Below are 19,682 nucleotides of genomic sequence, written 5' to 3' on the forward strand. Positions count from 1 at the left end.
TGACATATCACTGTGGTGATGGGACAGAGGCTGGTGCTTGACCGATAGTGTGTGGCCTATTAGGTTTGACACTTTTTTTTAAATCCTGTCTAAAAAGAAGAGACTAATCGTGGATGCACCAACCTAGATGTGGCAAAAGTACTTCATGCGTGAGGAAATTGTGGCTGTGTAGTGATATAGAATACTCTTAGGTGTAAGTAATTTTCTAGCACAGTAGAGGAAGCCCACATTCTTTGCATCAACTTTGGTAATGTCCTCCATGTGTTTGTCTCAATATGATTATTAAAGTCAACAAATTTCTAATATCTCATTTTTTTTCCACAGTTAAATATATGGATCTCTACAGACGGCAGACATCTTCTCAACAAATATGATTCTTGTATTGATAACTTGAAAAGTGCCAAGATCCTGGAGGACCAATTTCTTAAGGATTATTTTTCGGCCATGGTAAGTCCTAAAGTATTTTTACAGATTTATATATACTAGTGATGAGACGATTCCAATAGTTTTCCAATACAATTATCGATTCCTTACTCAATTCCTGATTCCAATTCCGATTCTTTATAAATCTCTAAAGATTCAACTATAAAGTCCCCCCCCCAATTACCGTAAAAACGCATTAAATGTGCAGAAATTTTCCCAAGCGTGAAAATACACTTGTGGGGATGATCTATAGATTTTAGCTTTACTGGTATTTTAAAATCAATAAATATTTATTATTTTATTATTATTACCAGCAGTGGAAGATTTTGTTTTAAACAAAATCAAATAAAAAAGATGATTAAAGGAATCGTTTTTGGCATTGGAAAATAGGTACAAATTTTTCTGATAACGATTCCGATACCCCAAAAAGTTCTCATTTTTCCAATTTCCGATTAATCGTCCCAACACTAATATATACTTTAGGTATATTGTTATTTCTATAGTTGAAGTGACTTGTGATCAAACCAAAGACGCATTTTTTTGAAACTGGGTAGATTTTTTGCTACATATACACTTTTGTTTGTACAGAAAGCGTACTGGTACAACAATCCTGAAAAGGCCGTGTCACATGTGAATTTGTTCATTAAATAAAACAATGTCAAAGAAGAGTTCCAATCTCTGGTCCCCCCTCGCCAATCTTTTATGAAAAACACCCGTCTAACTGAATCCACTGTCAAAAACTTTCCCCACTCTTTATCTATGCCTAAATCAAAACATAGATTCCATGAACAAAGCTTCTTTCTTAAAACTGCACGCGTGTGGAACTCTGTTCCGTCTGCCTGCTTTCCACCTGACTACAACTTGGATGTCTTCAAGTCCAACGTAAACAAATTCCTGATGAACCGCCCCCTCAAGTAGACACTTTATTAAATATCCACACTAACGTACTGTACTTACAATAACCCTTATCCCTGAGTGGCTTCTGGGTCTTGATAAGTGGTGACCACCTTGTAAAAAAAAAAAAAAAATTTTTCATCATAACAATGCTCTGATGTTTTGGTCAATTTTTGCATGCAGTAAATATTACTGCATCACAGCCTCTGTTCAGTTTTCATTAGATAATAGATACTCCCCACCCTTTATGGGTTGCTACATTCATGTAATTGTAAAGTAAGGGTTGCTTAATCTCCAACCACATCTCCTCTGAGTCGACATTGCTTGATTTTAGTGGCAAGGAGAAGTCCAGGACAAGAAACAATACCAAGATGAGAAAAGAGCACATACAGCACTTGGTATTCCCAAACAGTCACCCATTTAGTACTTACAAGGCTCGGTGTTGCTTAACTTCAGTGATATTACTACATAGTAATTAATTATAGATTGTGTCTTTTTTTCTTTTTTTTTTTAACTTATATTCACTCCAAATAAGGCACACTGCCAGTGAGATGTAAAGGGCTACTGTGAATAGACACCAGATTAGAAAGGGCATCCTAAGTTGGGAGTTGTCCAGCAAGATGTTTGTTCACATTACATTTAAAATTATGCACATTGATACAGTCAGAAAAACAAGAAACAGGAATGGAATTCCAAAAGCAAGCAGTTTGAGAAAAGAAGCTATTAGAGTAGAAAGTTTCCAGCATCTGGAACTAGTACATTGAAAGGGTGGGATTTTGGTGATTGTCAGGTTGGTCAGGTGCGTTTACATTGCAGAAGGCACAAATGTAGCGCATTCGCTGGAGCACATTCCATGTAAGTACTTGTAAAACAAGTACAGTGACGCAACATTGCTATAACGGATCAGTGGCTGGATCTTGGTAGATACTGCGAGACCTATTAGGTTAGAGACTTTTTCGGACTTAAAAAGGAGAGACAAGTGGTTGGTGTACCAGCCAATATATGGCAATAATACTCTATGCATGGGTGAATGGTGGCTTTATAAAGATATAGGATCTATCAGGTTGACAAGAAAATTCTTGGAGAAAGTCAGATCAACATATCTCGGCTCAAATGAAAATTTATTGATCGAAATAAGCACCATCAGAATCAACACACTTTTGCCAACGCAAAACAAGTTTATTTATGCCAGTGACGTAAAAATCTTGCGTTCTGGTACCAATGAGGTTGCTAAAGGCATTTTTGATATCACTTAGGTTTTTTCTCATGCAGAAAGTTGTCAAAATGCTTGAAAAAGTAGTAGTCGGTAGGTGTGAGGTCTGGAGAGTATAACGGATGAGGCAGAGTTTCATAGCCCAATTTGTTCAACTTCTGCAGGATCGTTTTAACAACATACAGTCGGGCATTGTCATGGAGGAGAATTACACCTTTTTTGTTGACTAATGCTGGGTGTTGTTGTCGAAGTTTCTGATGCATTTCATTCATTTATTGACAGTACTTCTTTGCTGTAATGGTTTCGCCTGCATTAAAAAACTAATAGATGAGACCAATAGCAGACCACCAAACAGTCAGCATAACCTTCCTTTGGTGCCACTCTGGCTTCGGGAAGTGTTGTGGAGCTTTGTTGGCATCCTGCCACTGAGCTGAGTGTTGCCGGCTGTCATAAAGAACCCATTTTTCATTGTAACTCACAACCCAATCGAGAAACGGGTTCTTGTTGCATAAAAGAAGGGAAGATGACACTTCATACCAATGTTTCTTTTGGTTGTCATTCAATTCATGACGCATCCATTTTATCAAGTTTTTTGTCTTTCCAATCTCTCTCAATTGGTTTGAAATTATTGTATGTGTTACATCTAATTCAGAAGTAAGTTCTTAAACGATTGTGTGTGAATTGGCTTTGACTAACACTATTAATTTATCATTGTCAGCATCCGATAGCTGACCACTATGCTCATCATCTTCAAGACACTTGTCATCACCACAAAATTTCTTAAACCACCCTTGTGCTGTGCATTCAGTAGTGGTTCCTGGGCTAAACGATTGAACTCCAATCTAAGGTCCCCCCCCCTTGCCAAACTTTCACAAAAAAAAGCACTCGATTAGCTACAACCACTATATACGATTTACCCCACTCTCTATCTGTGCCTAAATCTAAATGCAGATTCCATTAACCAAGCTGTGGAACACTGTTTCACTTGCCTGCTTTCCAGTTGAATGGTAGCCTTCAAATCCAATGTAAACAAGTTCTTGTCAATCCATCTCCATAAATAATCAAATTCTACCCAATTTACATCCTTAACGATTACTAAACTACCACCTTACATTCATTGAACCTTATCCTTGAGTAGCTTTCGGGCCTTTATCAGTGGTGGCTCCCAAGTAAAAAAAATAAAGAGTAAACACAAGGTCCACTTTCTATTCTCCAACTGTACCCAACTGGTTCTTGAAAAGTTCAATATGGCTGCTCATATTACAAGTGTTTGTTGTAGAAAATTAGAATGACAATTTCTTAAGAAATCGGCACAAAATAGTTATTTATGTTCTTTTAATTGGAACAAGATTCCTGTCGACCACATGTATTAGAACATCGTTTTAGATTAGGTGGAATTAAGACAATGAATCTTAATTTAACTTTTATGTGGGAATGTCTGCTGCAGAATGGGTTGAGAAGAAGGGAAAAAAATAAACTTTTTTGTTTTCGTCCATGAGACAGGCTGCTCAGAACAATGGCGTATGATAACCTGGAAAGATTACGATTGTTATTTTTAAGCCAATATAACCTTAACAAAATTATGGATCATTAGATGCAGCGAACTGGAAGAAGTAGAAGAAAAAAAAACTGTTATGTATTTATATATGACTTTAAAATACCGTGAGAGCCGTTGAGTTTTTTTGTTTTTTTTAATTAAGGACAAATGAATTTGTAAAATAAATTAAATGTAAAATCTTTCTTTTTAATTTTTTTTTTTTACAAGGGTATCACCACTTATAAAGGCCCGAAGGCCACTCGAGGATAAGGGTTAATAAATGTTAGGTGGTAGTGTAGTAATCGTCAATGGTTAACAGGAACTTATTTATGATGTTTCTGAATTTTTGAGATAAGGATTGGTTATTCATATTATTTAGATTCACTGAACTACTGTTCTCATTTCGAGTGCGGTTTTCACACCGTCTTGATTGATGCAACCTCTGACTTTCAGGTGTATCTTGTCGAACTTGGGATAGAGATCCTAAGTAATTCGCAATTGTAATTTTTTTGGTTGTCCACACTGAGGATTGAACCTTCAATCTTCAGGACAATATCACTTTTTACAATTGATTTTTCCAAGTACTCTAACCACTGCGCCACGTGTCATTGCAGACAATTCTAGTACGAATTGTAGGAGCCTTAAACCTATTTTTTATTTCTAGTTGTTTATATCACTATTTATTACTAATTATTGATATTAATGATCATTATTAATTATTATATATACAGAGAGAGAAAGAGAGATATGTTAACACATAGCATTTAGGAAAGAAGCTCGGCTCATGAAAGAGAAAATCTTATACCTCCATTCGGTTTCAAAAGACAAAAGATACCTCCTGGCATGGGATTATGTGGCGAGAGTTGCACACCTCTCCTGAATCGGTACTGCTTCAGTCTAGTGACAAGAAGAAGTCCAGGACGACTGAAAACAATGCCGAAATAAGCAAAGAGCACATACAACACTCATCTGGTACTGGCCATGCTCGTTGTTGCTTAACTTTGGTGATCTGACAGAAACCGGTGTGTCAAACGTGATTATGCCATATATCAACAATATCATGGTTGTAGTCGAGTGTTTTTTTGTGAAAGTTTGGCAAGGGGGGGGGGAGTATAGATTGGAACTCAGTTGAGCACTTGCCATGAAAATAATGATAGAGCAGAGACAGACTCAAAGTGGGAAAGAGAAAAGGGCATATTTTAGATATGATTACTAATTGAATCATATCAACGATAAAACTCCTTAAATAATCAAACACTTGAAAAAAAAATTTTTGTCCTTTATTTTTGTTAAAAGATTATATGAAATGCATATAACAGATAAAAGAAATCATCATCATCATCATCATGGAGGTGATGGTGTCTTAGTGGTTAATGACACGAACTGGCAACCTAGGTGTGAAAAGTTTGATGCTTTTTCATTATAAGAGCAACATTTGAAAATCGAAATATTGAATTTCAAATAAAACCAACAGTATCTATTTAATTGTCGTTTGGTTGTTTTATGTCGTATCGACCTTTCTTGGTTATTTAATGACTTTTTTTTAAAAATCAAGTCATAGATATTTTTTAAAATCAAGTCATAGATATTTTTAAAAATCCAGTCATAGATATTTTTAAAAATCCAGTCATAGATATCTTTTAAAATCCAGTCATAGATATTTTTTAAAATCCAGTCATAGATATTTTTTAAATCAAGTCATAGATATTTTTTAAATCAAGTCATAGATATTTTTTAAAATCAAGTCATAGATATTTTTTAAAATCAAGTCATAGATATTTTTTAAAATCCAGTCATAGATATTTTTTAAATCAAGCCATAGATATTTTTTAAAATCAAGTCATAGATATTTTTTAAAATCCAGTCATAGATATTTTTTAAAATCAAGTCATAGATATTTTTTAAAATCAAGTCATAGATATTTTTTAAAATCCAGTCATAGATATTTTTTAAAATAAAGTCATAGATATTTTTTAAAATCAAGTCATAGATATTTTTTAAAATCCAGTCATAGATATTTTTTAAAATCCAGTCATAGATATTTTTTAAAATCCAGTCATAGATATTTTTTAAATCAAGTCATAGATATTTTTTAAAATCAAGTCATAGATATTTTTTAAAATCCAGTCATAGATATTTTTTAAAATCCAGTCATAGATATTTTTTAAAATCAAGTCATAGATATTTTTTAAAATCCAGTCATAGATATTTTTTAAAATCCAGTCATAGATATTTTTTAAAATCAAGTCATAGATATTTTTTAAAATCCAGTCATAGATATTTTTAAAATCAAGCCATAGATATTTTTTAAAATCAAGTCATAGATATTTTTTAAAATCAAGTCATAGATATTTTGACTCCTTCATTTAATCAAGTCAGTCCTTTTTTAGTAGTCATTAGATAATGTCGGATTTTTTTGATTAAGACAAGGTCAAGTTAGATTGGATTATATTTTCTTGTATAGGTTTACTTTTTTCACAAATGTTATTATGTTAGAATTTATTTTTTTAAATAGTTCTTTTATGTTGTTGATATTGTAAAACTTTCGATGGATGTGTGTGAGATCGTCACAATCTAGTAGAGAGTGCTTTACCATAAAGTCTTCTTGGCATGCAAAGCATTCTACAGGATCTTCATTCATCAGAAGGAAGGAGTAGGTTATGTGTATGTGTCCTATGCAAATATGAGGCAAAACTATTCCCTCCCTACATAACTTGGATTCTGCTAGTCAAGAGTTTGTTCCAATCTTCCTACGATTTCATTAATTATCACGTCGAATTTAGTAACATGTTCAAAAATTATGAAAAACGATAGGATAGAGAATTAATTATTAATGCAAATAATTTTTTTTTTTTTTAATTTCAAGTTTATACATGAATAAACAGAATGAAGTTAGGGGAAGTAACTGATGTCCGTCTTGTTACAATTAATGGTGGATATCACAATCATGGATTCGTCAAAGTACATGTTTTATGTAATAATGCAGTAATATTTAACTAATTATGACATGACGAGTAGATAACATTGCTTTTACTTAACATTTGCATAAAAAATTAGTGGATAACACCGACTTTTATAATGAAAATTCAATTTTTCGACTTCTATTATAACAAAGAAGCACCCAAATTTCAAGTCTAATTTATTTTGCAGAAACACTTTCACTTAGAGATGTTGGTAACCTTCAGAGAGTCCCTCCCATAAGTACCCAATATCTTTTTAGAAAGAGTTCTAACTAGAAAGATATCAGAGATACGAGTGCCAACAATAATTATTTGATTCATTCAAGATAAATGAATAACTAGCGAGACCTGTGGAAATTCCACAGCGGACTCTTTCATGCGTAATATATTGATGTTGGCATTCTGTGGATGTTCAGCGTAAATGGCGACACCCTGATATTATTGTAGCTCTTTTGTTAAAGCTGCAAAAATATTTATCTAAGCTAGCCGGAATGCCTGGTCATAAAATACGCTTAAATATGATATCTTAATTTATGCAAATTTCGTATATATTATTATCAAGTCAATTTTCTATCGATTTTTATATATTATAAAGTTGTGATTTCAAAAATAAAAAAAATATATCCATATTTCAGCTTAAATCGAAACCAAAACCAAAGCTTATGAAGGAAAACAAAATATATGTATGTATATATAACTTGAGTTCCTTCAGCTATAATCGAAACCAAAACCACCAAAACTTATGAAGGAAACAATATATATATATATATATATATATATATATATATATATATATATATATATATATAACTTGAATTCCTTCAGCTATAATCGAAACTGAAACAAAAACTTATGAAGAATTTTTGGTAAAATTATTTATTACAAGAAATGGAAGGTCATAGCAATTAATCGACAGTTACTCGGAAGAAAAAGGATGTAAGACTGACACACAAAATAACACACACGCTATCGTATTAATGCATAGATGCTAAACAGCAACCATTATCACCATCATCTTTATACATCATACACATGCTTGGTAGACTTTGCTCTTGGTTGACACTGGTAACACTGCACTTGTTACTCGAAATGGCAGAATTTCTCATAACTTAGTCCCTCTATTTCTAATTCTTGCAAGCATGCTAGCATTTGCTCCTCCTTGTTTTCCAATAATGTCACTTTTTTTATACATAGACATCACCACTTATCAAGGCCCAGAAGCCACTCGAGGATAAGGGTTAAAGAGTGTGCAGTAGTCAATTGGACAATATAGTAATCGTTAGTAATGGAAATTCTGTAAATTTGTTAACTTAAGTGGAACAGCTTATCAAGAACTTGTTTACATTGGACTTGAAGACAATCATATTGTAGTCAGTTGGAAAGCAGGAAAATGGAAGACAGTTCCACAGGCATGCAGTTCTAAGTAAGAAGATTTGTTCATGGAATCTACGTTTAGATTTAGGCGCAGATAAAGAGTGGGGGAAATTATTGATAGTGTTTTCTGCTAGACGGATGTTTCTTGTGAAAGTTTGGTGAGGGGGGGACCATAGATTGGAGCTCAGTCGAGCACTTGCCATGAGAATAATGATAAAGCAGAGACAAACTCGCAACATCTCTTGAGAGCAGGGAAGAGACAAGGATATCCCCTACGAGGCTACAAAGTCTATTTTGAACTCTATCAAGGCAGGATAAGTCTTTTCTAGCAGCTCCTGCCCAGATATGGCAACAGTACTCCATCCTTGAACGTACCTGGCTCTTATATAGATAGAAAATTGCATCAGCAGTGAGATATCTACTGGATCGATAGAAGGATCCCACCATTTTTCCAGCGGCATTGGCAACGGATTTAACAAAACTTCTAAATAATCTCAGATTTAACAAAAATTTAACAAATTTAACCAAACTTCTGAATAATCTCAGTAGCTTTGTCTTCTAAATATATTTTCTCCACATCTGGGTTCTCATCTTTTGCATACAAACTGGTTATCATCTTTCAACTACACTTCTTGTATGGCCAATACTTAAAAGTACTACAAAAATTGAGTTGTACCTGACTCCCTTCTCACAAACTATTTTTTTATAATTATCATTATTATATAAGAAAATTATACACAAGGTAAAATATATATTAGTATATATAAATTAATTTGTTAATTCAATAAGAACAAAACATCAATGGGAGGAGGTATTATAAATACTTTTTATATCCAGGCATTTTGAAGCCTGATGCTTCTCATCAGAAGAGATGAATGAAACTTGGTTACAGTTGAGCTTTTTACATCTTGATAAGTCTCCATTTAAAGAATCCTTCAATATTTCTTTAATCTCCTCTCATATAGCTGTGAAAGCGAGAGAGGCTACCAACGCAAACTGTAAATTCGTCTGGCTGTGTTCAATACATTGAGGACATTGTGAAGGCTGCTGCAAAGAAGGTGGGTTCCCTCTATCGAGCTAGAAGATTACTCACACTTGAGAGTATCCTCTACCTCTACAAGGCCACTATTCTCCCATGCATGGAGTATTGTTGCCACACCTGGGATAATGTATCCAAAAAAGAGTTTTCGATCTAATAAGCCCCACTTTGTCAACTAAGCTCCAACCCCTGTCCCATCACCGCAATATTGCATCTTTGTACCTGTTTTACGAGTATTTTAATGGAATGTGCTCTGATGAACTCATTACACTTGTACTCCTTCAACGTACATATCCCTGACAAACCCGCTTAGCAACAAAATCTCACTCCTTCACTGTTGAGGTCCCTAAATGCTAGAAAGCTTTCTACTCTAATAGTTTCTTCCCTCGAACAGCTAGACTTTGGAATTCCCTTCCTGCTACCTACTTCCTTGACAATACTGATATGCAGAAGTTTAAATGTAACGTAAAGCAACATCTTGTTAATCGTTCTTACACACAGTCTCAAATAGTAGCTCCTTACGTCCAAGTGGTGATATCCCTTGTTAGGGGTGAACGTGAGTAAAAAAAAAAAAAAAAAACGTGTGTCAATTTCTTTTGTGGCTAATTACTAATACTCTTGAAAAACGGTCCCTCTAGTTATACATTAAAGAGTAGGATAGACTAGATTTTCAAACCTTGGTAAGGTAACCGCTCTAAGTGAAAGAAAACTACTTATGGAGATTATGGAGTAGAAAGTGAATCTTGGGTTTACTTTTGGCAATTACGTAACTCTTGATACTTCTATTTTGTCTTTTAGTGCCTCCATTTCATAGGTGACGTTTCTGACAAAGGAAAAAGAATTTCTGTTTTCTGGGTCAACTGTTCTTTTGGGTGGACAATATGTGGAAATTTTCAATCCTCATAGTCTTTCAACTATCTCAATAACACATATCCTTGAGTGGTTTTTGATCTTGATAAATGGTAAACTCATTATTAACAAAACAACTTCTGTAAACTACTTCTGCTACTTGGCTCAACATAGATCAGATCTTTTTCTGTTTTTTTTTTGTTTTGTTTTTTTTTTGTTTTTTTTTAAATAATAATAAAATCCTGAAATCTACCAGAGAAAGAAAATCCCAAGAATTTCACTAGGCTTAATGGTTTTTATAAATATTTACAACTTGCTTTGCTACTGCCGGTTTCAGAATTGAATAGAACTCATTGATAGGGTACTGTGAGAAATCACACAAGAAATCAAGCTACAAGTTTATCATAAATCAAAACGTGGGATAAACAGAGAGACCGAGTGGGAGTTGTCAACAAATGAAGCTGATTGGTTGAAAATATCCAACCTTGATTATTTCTATCCAATCAGATCCTTTTTCTTTTCAGCCTATAACATGAAAGCCGTGAGAGTTACAAGAAAGATAAAAAAGAAAAAAATTCATAAAGAAAGAAATCGTGTGTGTGTGTGTGTGTGTGTGTGTGTGTGTGTGTGTGTGTGTGTGTGTGTTTAATCTTATTCGTTTTATTCCTGTTCAATTATCAGTGATACTGGGCTCTGGGGAAAGTGACTAAGTTTTAATGTTGGACGGATACACTTGGAAAATCTAGGAATTATCAATGTCTTTTATTCTTGGATTATTAACCAATCATATCATCCCATCAACACCTTGGAATTTACTTGCAAAGATGCTAAAGAAAGACTGTATGATTTTTGTTTTTAATCTTGTCACTTACTAAGCTACCATCTTTTTTTTGTTTTGTTTTTTTGTAAATTAAGATCTATTTATGACAACAAACAAAAAAACTATGACATGTCATACTTAGCTCATATCATCTTAACAAAATTATAGGCTACCAGTGGAACCCGTGAAAATTCCACGGTGCTTTCTATATCAATCTGCATAATTTATTGTTAATGATAATATATATATATTTTTTTTTAATAATAAATGTCTGTCAGGATCAATACTATAAAGAAAAAAGTTAGTCTTCTTCCATAAAATAATTGTTATTGTTAACTAAATATTCTTTAAGCAAATAAAATGAATTTGTCCCTTCTTTATTTAAAATTGTAGCAATTTAATTCGTTCTAAAACAAATATTCTCATTTTTTAACCATAACAATAATTATCAGTTAAATATTCTTTGATACAAAAAAATGAATGTCACATTTTGAAATGCATTTATTTAAAATTAATTTTTTTTTTATTTGCTGGGATTTGATTTTGGAACAATTAATTTTAAACTGGGAAAAGTCGATTTTTTTTTTTTACCATCGCTGCATCAGAATAATCACTGAGCATGATCAGATAATCTAATTTTTTTTTTAATGTGTGTGAAAAATGATAACTTAGGTTATTTTTAAATAGATTCGACGTTAATGACCAAAAGAAAAGGAGAGAAGCTATTGATATATTAAAATTTATTTTTAAAATATTATTATATAGATTAAATATTATTAACCAAAAGAAAATGAGAAAAGTTATTAATATATTAAAATTTATTTATTTTTTTAAATGTGTGTGAAAAATGATAGCGTAAGTACAAACAACTTAGGTTATTTTTAAATAGATTCGACGTTAATGACCAAAAGAAAAGGAGAGAAGCTATTGATATATTAAAATTTATTTTTAAAATATTATTATATAGATTAAATATTATTAACCAAAAGAAAATGAGAAAAGTTATTAATATATTAAAATTTATTTAGATTATTATTGTTTAATCATTTAATCAAAAAATAAATCTTTGCTTATTTTATTTGAAATTCAAATATTGGATGATATACTTAGAAAATTTAGGAATTGTAAACAAGCTTTATTCCTGGATCATCACCTGATGATAGCATCTCATGGAAACCGTGGAATTTACTGACCAACACCTTATTCACTTTTTTTATGTCAACTATTAAGTTACTGGTGTTTGTTTTTATCTTCAATTAAGGACCATTCATAACATTAAAAGAAGCTATCTATGACATGATATTAAGCAAACAGGGGATTCCTATTAATCTTCCTTTTTGCCTATTGAGAGCTTCTTAGAAAACAAATCCTTATGGTCCATGCTTATAGAACCTTTTCTTTCCACGAAAATGTTATGGTAAGTGAAATTCTTTATTTTTATTTATTTATTTATTGCTACATGTTATTTTTTTAATGTTTGTTTCAGTGTGATAGTTATCTCCCTTTGTTAGAACACTCCATTGGCGTCGCTCTAAAATAGAAACGATACACTGTTTTCTTATGCCATTTTTGATGGAGATTGTACTGTTCTTATGTATAAATATGCATGCATAAGTGATGGGACGATTCCAATATTTTTACCGATTCCAATACAATTACCAATTCTGTTGTAAATTCAAAATTCTTTTTAAATTTCATAAATATAAAGTCGTTTGTTTTTTTAATCAGTTTTCATCCAGAAAAAAAAAAAAAAAAAAACTGCTAAGGGATCAAAATAAAAAAATTGGTATGTGGCAGTCATCAGATTTTTACCTGTTTGTCAACTGTTTTACGAGGTTTGAAAACACTTTTTAAAGATCTTGTCAAGCTGGTGTAATGGTTATCGTACTTAACTCACTGTCTTTAGGTTTTGGTTTCAATCTCAGTTCGAGCATTTTTCTTTTTACTTACAAGAAGTAAACTGTTTAGAAAAAAAAACCCATAATACTCGCATACATGTGACTCAGTTTCTTTCCTTTTTATTTCATGTTTTAACATTGTTTAATATCGGGCAACGCCGGGTACATCTGCTAGTATATCTATAAAACTGAGAATGTGTGTCTGAGGACACTTCTCAACCTATATACTCAACGAATTTTCAATCTACAGACTTGAAATTTCGTATATAGTGCATTCGGACATGTGGAAAACTTTTTAATCCGTTTTCATCTGGAAAAAAGTGTTGGTGATTGAAAACTTGGTACTTGGGGGGTTTATCAGATTTTTATCTGTTTGTCAACTGCTTCGTGACTGTGCATGCATGAATCGTTCACATTATGTTAAGAATAAGTAGGTTTATACATCTTCTTGTGTATATATATATATTTATATATTGGCAGCAAGTCATTATTTAGACACGTCTGATTGAACACAACGGGTTCAATAAGATGTGTCTAAATATATATATATATATATATATATATACACACACACACACACAAGGTGACCAAAATGTTTTGTCTATTTTTAAAGAAAAAAAAAAAGAAAACGCTTCACAGTATGTTTAAGTTATATTCAGTCTTCAATGTAATCACCGTCAGCATCCAGCCTCTTTTACCAATGTGTCATCAGCTGTTCAGTCCCCTTGCAGTAGAACTCAGGAATTTTGGATGCAAAGAAGTCTGTGAGGGTTTGGTGCAACTCTGCTTCGTTGATGAAGGATTTCTGACAAAGACAATTATCCTGGAAGTAAAAAAGGTGATAATCGGATGTTGCAAGGTTAGATGAATAAGGTGGATGGCACAAAGTCTTCAACCAAAGTTGCTGTATGGTGTACCCATCTACTCACACAACATGCAGTCTGGCGTTGTCATGAAGGAAAATCACACCTTTGCGATTTACCAGTGCCTGTTACACATGTTTCAATTGCTACGAGTATAGATCGCCTATGACCATTTAGCCTGTTGGTCGCAGTTCATAACGAACCACTTGATGACCTGTACACCAGAGAAGAAAGCATAATCTTGCATGGATGTATAGGAAGTCTTGTGGTGTGAGAGGCAGCATCTTGAGAAGACAACCAATGTTTGAAACACTTAGGAGTTTCATAGAGAACCCACTTTTCATTATTCTAAGTACTCAATTGAATACGGATGTGGTAAGATGGTTAGAAAGTGCCCCAAACAAGATCTCTCGACATTTCCATCATTTTTACTTTTTACAGCTGTCAAGCTTATAACTAACTAGCTTGGGTGCCTGGCATTGCCCGGGTGTTTAGAGGTGTGTGTTGAGCAAAAAAAAAAAAAAAGTGTTAGTAGGTAGCAGGCTCAAACCCGTGACGTAAAGGCGGAAAAGAAAGTGAAAGAAAACCTGATGTCTTACCCCTACTCGATGACACGACCAGAAATTCGGAACGTTAAAATTAGGCAAAGTCAATCCAATCGATACAATGACTTGCAAAAATAGTTCGCAAAAAATCGACCCCTCCTTGTAGAAAACTGCCCAGTTGAGAGTGAAGGAATTAATGTTTTTGGCTAATTTTTCAATATTTGCCATCTGAGACGTCAAGCTTCAAAATGATACTGATCTCGTGAAAATCTGCCGAAAGTTTTAGGCAGACATACATACATACATACATCCATACATACATTTAAACAGACAGGTGAGATTTATATTATAGACTAGCGAGGGGTACCCGGCGTTGCCAGGGTGTTTGTAGGTGTGTGTGGTGTTAAATAAAAAAGAAACCGGGGGTGGGGGTAGGATGGAACCCGAAGCCCTGAGGCGAAGTTTGAAAATAAAATCAGCCAGCCAGAATGAGTTAGTGAAAGATGTTTGAAAGTCGTCGAGCGTTACGACGACGATGTAAGCATTGTTATAAGCGAAGTAAGAAAAGAAAACAACGTTTCAATTAAGCATGGGGGGGGTAATCAAAACATTAAAAAAAAATACAAAAAAATCTAACGTAAGGCAAACGAACACGTGAAAAATGGCTAAAATAAGCCTGTTTCGATATTAAAATTTAAAAAATCGGTGGATACCCGGGTGTCGCTAAGAATAAGCGAAGTAAAAAAAAAAAAAAAAGAAAAAACCAGGAAAACGAACGTTACGTGAAAAATGGCTTAAATAATACAGGGTTCAATATTTAAATTGAAAAAATCGGAAAAAAAAACATCTCACACCACGATTCGAACCCAAAACGTTTAAATAATGAACAAACAGGCTAACCAACTGCGCTAAAGCGACGGAGATGAAATGTGTTTGGTTTTTCAACTATTTAAAGTAAATGAGGTCATGACGTCATCTGACGCATGCGTAGAATCGGGCATCGTTATGAGAAACCCGTTTTTGTTGACCCCCCCCTGTGGAAAATTGTCGATTTCGGGGTGAAAAAGTTAACGTTTTTGGCCAATTTTTCGATATTTTTCAAGCGAAGGATGGGGCTTCGATATGATACCGGGTTTGTGAATTTTCGTCGCGTCTTTCAAAAGTTTTTAGCAGACACACAAACATACATACATACATACACACAAACACACACATACATTTTCGCTTTTATATATATAGATGGCATGATGCGCATTTTTTTTATATTATATTTTTCTTTCTTTCGCCCTCCCCTGGCTAAACTCTTTCTCTCATCACCAACATCTTCTTTGTCCAACCCATTCCTCTCTCTGGACATACACACATACAACTCATTTTTAGATATTCCTAGAGGAATGAGTCAGCATAAGGAAAGTAACTCCTTGATTAAAAATCAGTTACTGCCCTTTAGTTAGTACATAATCTGTCTGGAAAACAAATTGCTATTCCATACGACAATAAAATCTGTGCTAGTTCAGGGTCAAGGAAGGAATAATTGTTTCTAAATTTTAAATTCGAAATTTTAGACGTTATTCAACCGGGGCAATGCCGATCAAGAAAATAATTACTTTGTGGGTGTTTGGTTTGTAGTTTTTTTTTTGTTTGTTTGTTTTTTTGCTGTTAGCTGGACATACTCGCAGACAGCTGCCCTTTAAATTGAACAAGTTGCGAGAGAGAAAAGAAGGAAAAAAATGTTTATGACAAGCAAGCAACATATAAACGTTAATGTTTCATTCTCGATATACGTTTATATTTTTATACTACTACGAAGCTTTACTCAAATATTGGAATACTAAAAATATATATATGTATGCAATAGATTATACTTTATAACATTATATATGGATATACTTGACATAATAAATTATTTATATATTTGTATACATGGTAAATTATAAAAATATATTTATGACAATTAATCTATATAGAGGTTTCTATGGTTCGTCCCCTAAAACGCACTTAATCTGTGTTACAGAGTGTTTTTATGTATACACGTGGTGTTTAGTGTACCCAGATCACCACACACAATATACCTTTTATATGTAAGTAGAGATCATATATATATATATATATATATATATATATATATATATATATTTATTTATTTATTTAAAACTGTGCAGAAGATCAGAAAAAACATTGGTACCGTCGGTTTCAAGCCCAAGATAAACCGACGGTACCAATGTTTTTCTGACCTTCTGCCAGTTTTCAATAAATAAATATTACGCTCTTACATTGAAATTTTTTCTTTGTAATCGAGCATTTAGATGAAATTCTCTCTCTCTCTCTCTCTCTCTCTCTATATATATATATATATATATATATATATATATTTATATATATATATATATATATATATATATATATATATATATATATATAGTGAACGTGTCTGTACATTTCCCTACGCAATAACTCTGTCAATTTTTAGTCTACAGACTCGAAATTTGATATACAGGGTACTGAGATTTGGGAAAATCGATGTGATTGGGTTTTGAACAGAAATTTAGCGATTAAGTGGTCAAAGTTCAATGATTTGACCTTTGACAACTCTACCAAACTCCTCCGACAATTTTGGGTCTAAACACGTGAAATTTTAGATATACGTTCCTTGGACATGGATCTAACTTAATAACTTGATTTGAGCCCAGAACAATAAATTTTAAGGGGTCATAATAGGAATTAAAGTTAAAAACATTTACCGCTTTTTTTTTTTTTTTTTTTTTTTTTTTTTTTGCTCAACATACACCTCCAAATACCCGGGCAACGCCGGGCACCCATGCTAGTATATATATAACTGTGAAACAGCGGAACAGTACTGTATGTGGATGACTATAATGCTCCTTATCTTGGGTTGAGCATATTAGGAAGTGATATACAAACTGCCATTAGCATATTAAACGACGCTCTTTGTGTGTGTGTGTGTGTGTGTGTGTGTGTGTGTGTGTGTGTGTGTTTGTGTGTATATATATATGTATATATATATATATATATATATATATATATATATATATATATATATAAAGATTTATTGGTGGCGTTTTTTTGTTTTTTTTTTAGTAATATTAACAACTTCAAAACGCTGTTATATTTTTTTTTTATTCCGCTACCGTAGCAGTTTTTTTAAGAGCTAAAGCTCTTTTTGTTATTCATATATATATATTTATGAATAGTTCGCCCTTATTTTTTATGGAACGTATTTATTTTATTTATTTATGTGCATAAAGGTATACCTATGGACATGTGTGTTTCTGGCTTTTAGCCATCGTCAGGATACTGATGTCATCAGTTCGATTCTAACGAATGCTGACGACGGCTAAAAGCTAGAAATATGCGTGTCCATAAGTATACTTTTATGCACGTCAATAAATAAATAAATAAATATATATATATATATATATATATATATATATATATATATATATATATATATAAAGGCACTGTGTGTGTTTGTGAGTTAATTTCCTGAAACGGTTTTTTTTTTAAATTTTACACAGATGTACGTTGTATCTGGTAATATTCTTAGGTAGGTTTTGTATTGGAATGCCGCTGATAAGTATCGAAAATTGATAATCAAAAAAGTCCAATTAAAGAAGAAAGTATCCAAATTGTACCAAAGTTAAATCCCTTACATAGACTAACATCACAAGTGCATCTGAAAAGTTTTATCACCACACAAGCAGAAGGGCCCAGCATATAAAATCAACAGTCGGTTCGTTGATATGACATTTGATCTCTATATGAGATGCATAGATATTCGAAAATTCCATTAAAGTTCTTTACCTCTCAAACACTGAGTCAGTAAGAAGTTCATCTCCCCAATTAACCATTTAAATATGTTTTAGTATATATTTCTTGTGTCTCTTGGTTTTGCTGGATTCCAGGACAAGAATTCATTTGGTCTGGTGGAGTATCCATCTTAATGATATTACTACAGGGTGAAACAATAAATTTGTCACCCTAAACAAAACAACACTACAGCTTTATTTTAAAACTTTTATTGAAAAAATCAATTCAGGTAACTTGTTTATGTAGCAGAGCTGACATCTATTCAATTTTGCTGTCTTCAGCCTCAATCACTGCCTCAAGACGAGTACGGAACCCGGAAGCATACCTTTTCAGCAAGTGCTGAAGGGAGTTCAGTGAATAATCAGCAGATGGCGGTGATCAGGCTAGCCTTGGTGTTGTGGGAGGTCGTGTTTGTGATGTTCTTGACATATGACCAAACAAAGTAGTCCAGTGGATTCAGATCAGGGTAGGAGGGGGCCAGTAAGAGAAGGGTACAAAGTCGTAGCATTCTTTCTGAAGCCAAGCCTTGGTCTCTTAGGACTTGTGGGCTGACACCAAGGGCTAGCACATCTAGGGTCTGCCAGCGGCCACCTGATTTGGTGTTGACTTTCAAGCCAACTTCGAAAATGAGAGGTGACATGATGTGGCCCTTACTTGAAACCACACCAAAGACCATATCTGTGCCTGGAAACTTTATTGAGCTGTGCCCTCAATCGTTGAACCGTCTGGATTTGCATTTTGAGGATGCTGGCAATGATCCTGTTGTTATAATTTGGATTGGTAGAGAACATGAGTTGTACAATGGTGCATCTCTGATCTCACTCGTTGAACATTGTGTCATTTTCAGACATGATTGAAGGCTCCTATTGCTCTTGGCATTTGTACACAACTGGCAAAATAGTAGCTGGTGAGCAACAAAAAAAAAATGAAACCACTTTTCATCAAACGGAAATGGAATCCTGTCGTCTTTTCTAGGGTGGCAATTTTATCATTCTACTCTGTATAGGAAAAATCTCATGCCAGGTTATCCTGACAAACCCTTGTACAGAGAAACCTTAAACATTCGAGGATAGTGTCTAGTGGGTATTCATATGTATGCGTATGTTAAATTCAGATAAACATTATACTTTTAGATTGAAATAAACAAAGGTAAAAAAAATATTTAATTTTCTTCAGTTTTAATTATTAATTACTTACTGGCTTTCGTTGGCCATATTTTCATGTCTGGGGTTTCTTTTACCAGTCTTTTACTGCTGCAGAGTTGAACACAAGGTCAGTCTATAATGAGAAATAATAAGGTCACAAGAAATAGAGAGTAAATAAAACACAATGTACGTATACTAGTTACTTATTCTCTACAAATTATAACAACAGGACCTTTACCAGCACTCTCAAAATGCAAATCCTGACAGTTCAACGATTGAGGGCACAGCTCGACA

At 33.4% G+C, this 19,682-nt stretch overlaps 1 protein-coding gene and 1 long non-coding RNA gene across 5 annotated transcripts in view; one reads left to right on the forward strand and one right to left on the reverse strand.

Moving 5' to 3' along the window:
* LOC145284453 (uncharacterized) overlaps nucleotides 1–19,682 on the forward strand; it is a 1,345,403-nt gene that overhangs the window by 1,051,627 nt on the left and 274,094 nt on the right. Inside the window, exon 14 of the mRNA XM_080133278.1 lies at nucleotides 325–447. Coding sequence (XP_079989404.1) covers nucleotides 325–447 — 123 coding nt within the window. The remainder of the gene's footprint in view (nucleotides 1–324; nucleotides 448–19,682) is intronic.
* LOC145284458 (uncharacterized) overlaps nucleotides 1–19,682 on the reverse strand; it is a 275,200-nt gene that overhangs the window by 228,913 nt on the left and 26,605 nt on the right. For all 4 annotated transcript variants that reach the window (XR_013868835.1, XR_013868834.1, XR_013868833.1 and 1 more), the window contains exon 2: nucleotides 19,441–19,521. This is a non-coding gene — a long non-coding RNA (uncharacterized LOC145284458). The remainder of the gene's footprint in view (nucleotides 1–19,440; nucleotides 19,522–19,682) is intronic.

Source organism: Euprymna scolopes, chromosome 9 (assembly GCF_053919585.1).
Source record: "Euprymna scolopes isolate OS-2025 chromosome 9, ASM5391958v1, whole genome shotgun sequence".
NCBI lineage: Eukaryota > Metazoa > Mollusca > Cephalopoda > Sepiida > Sepiolidae > Euprymna > Euprymna scolopes.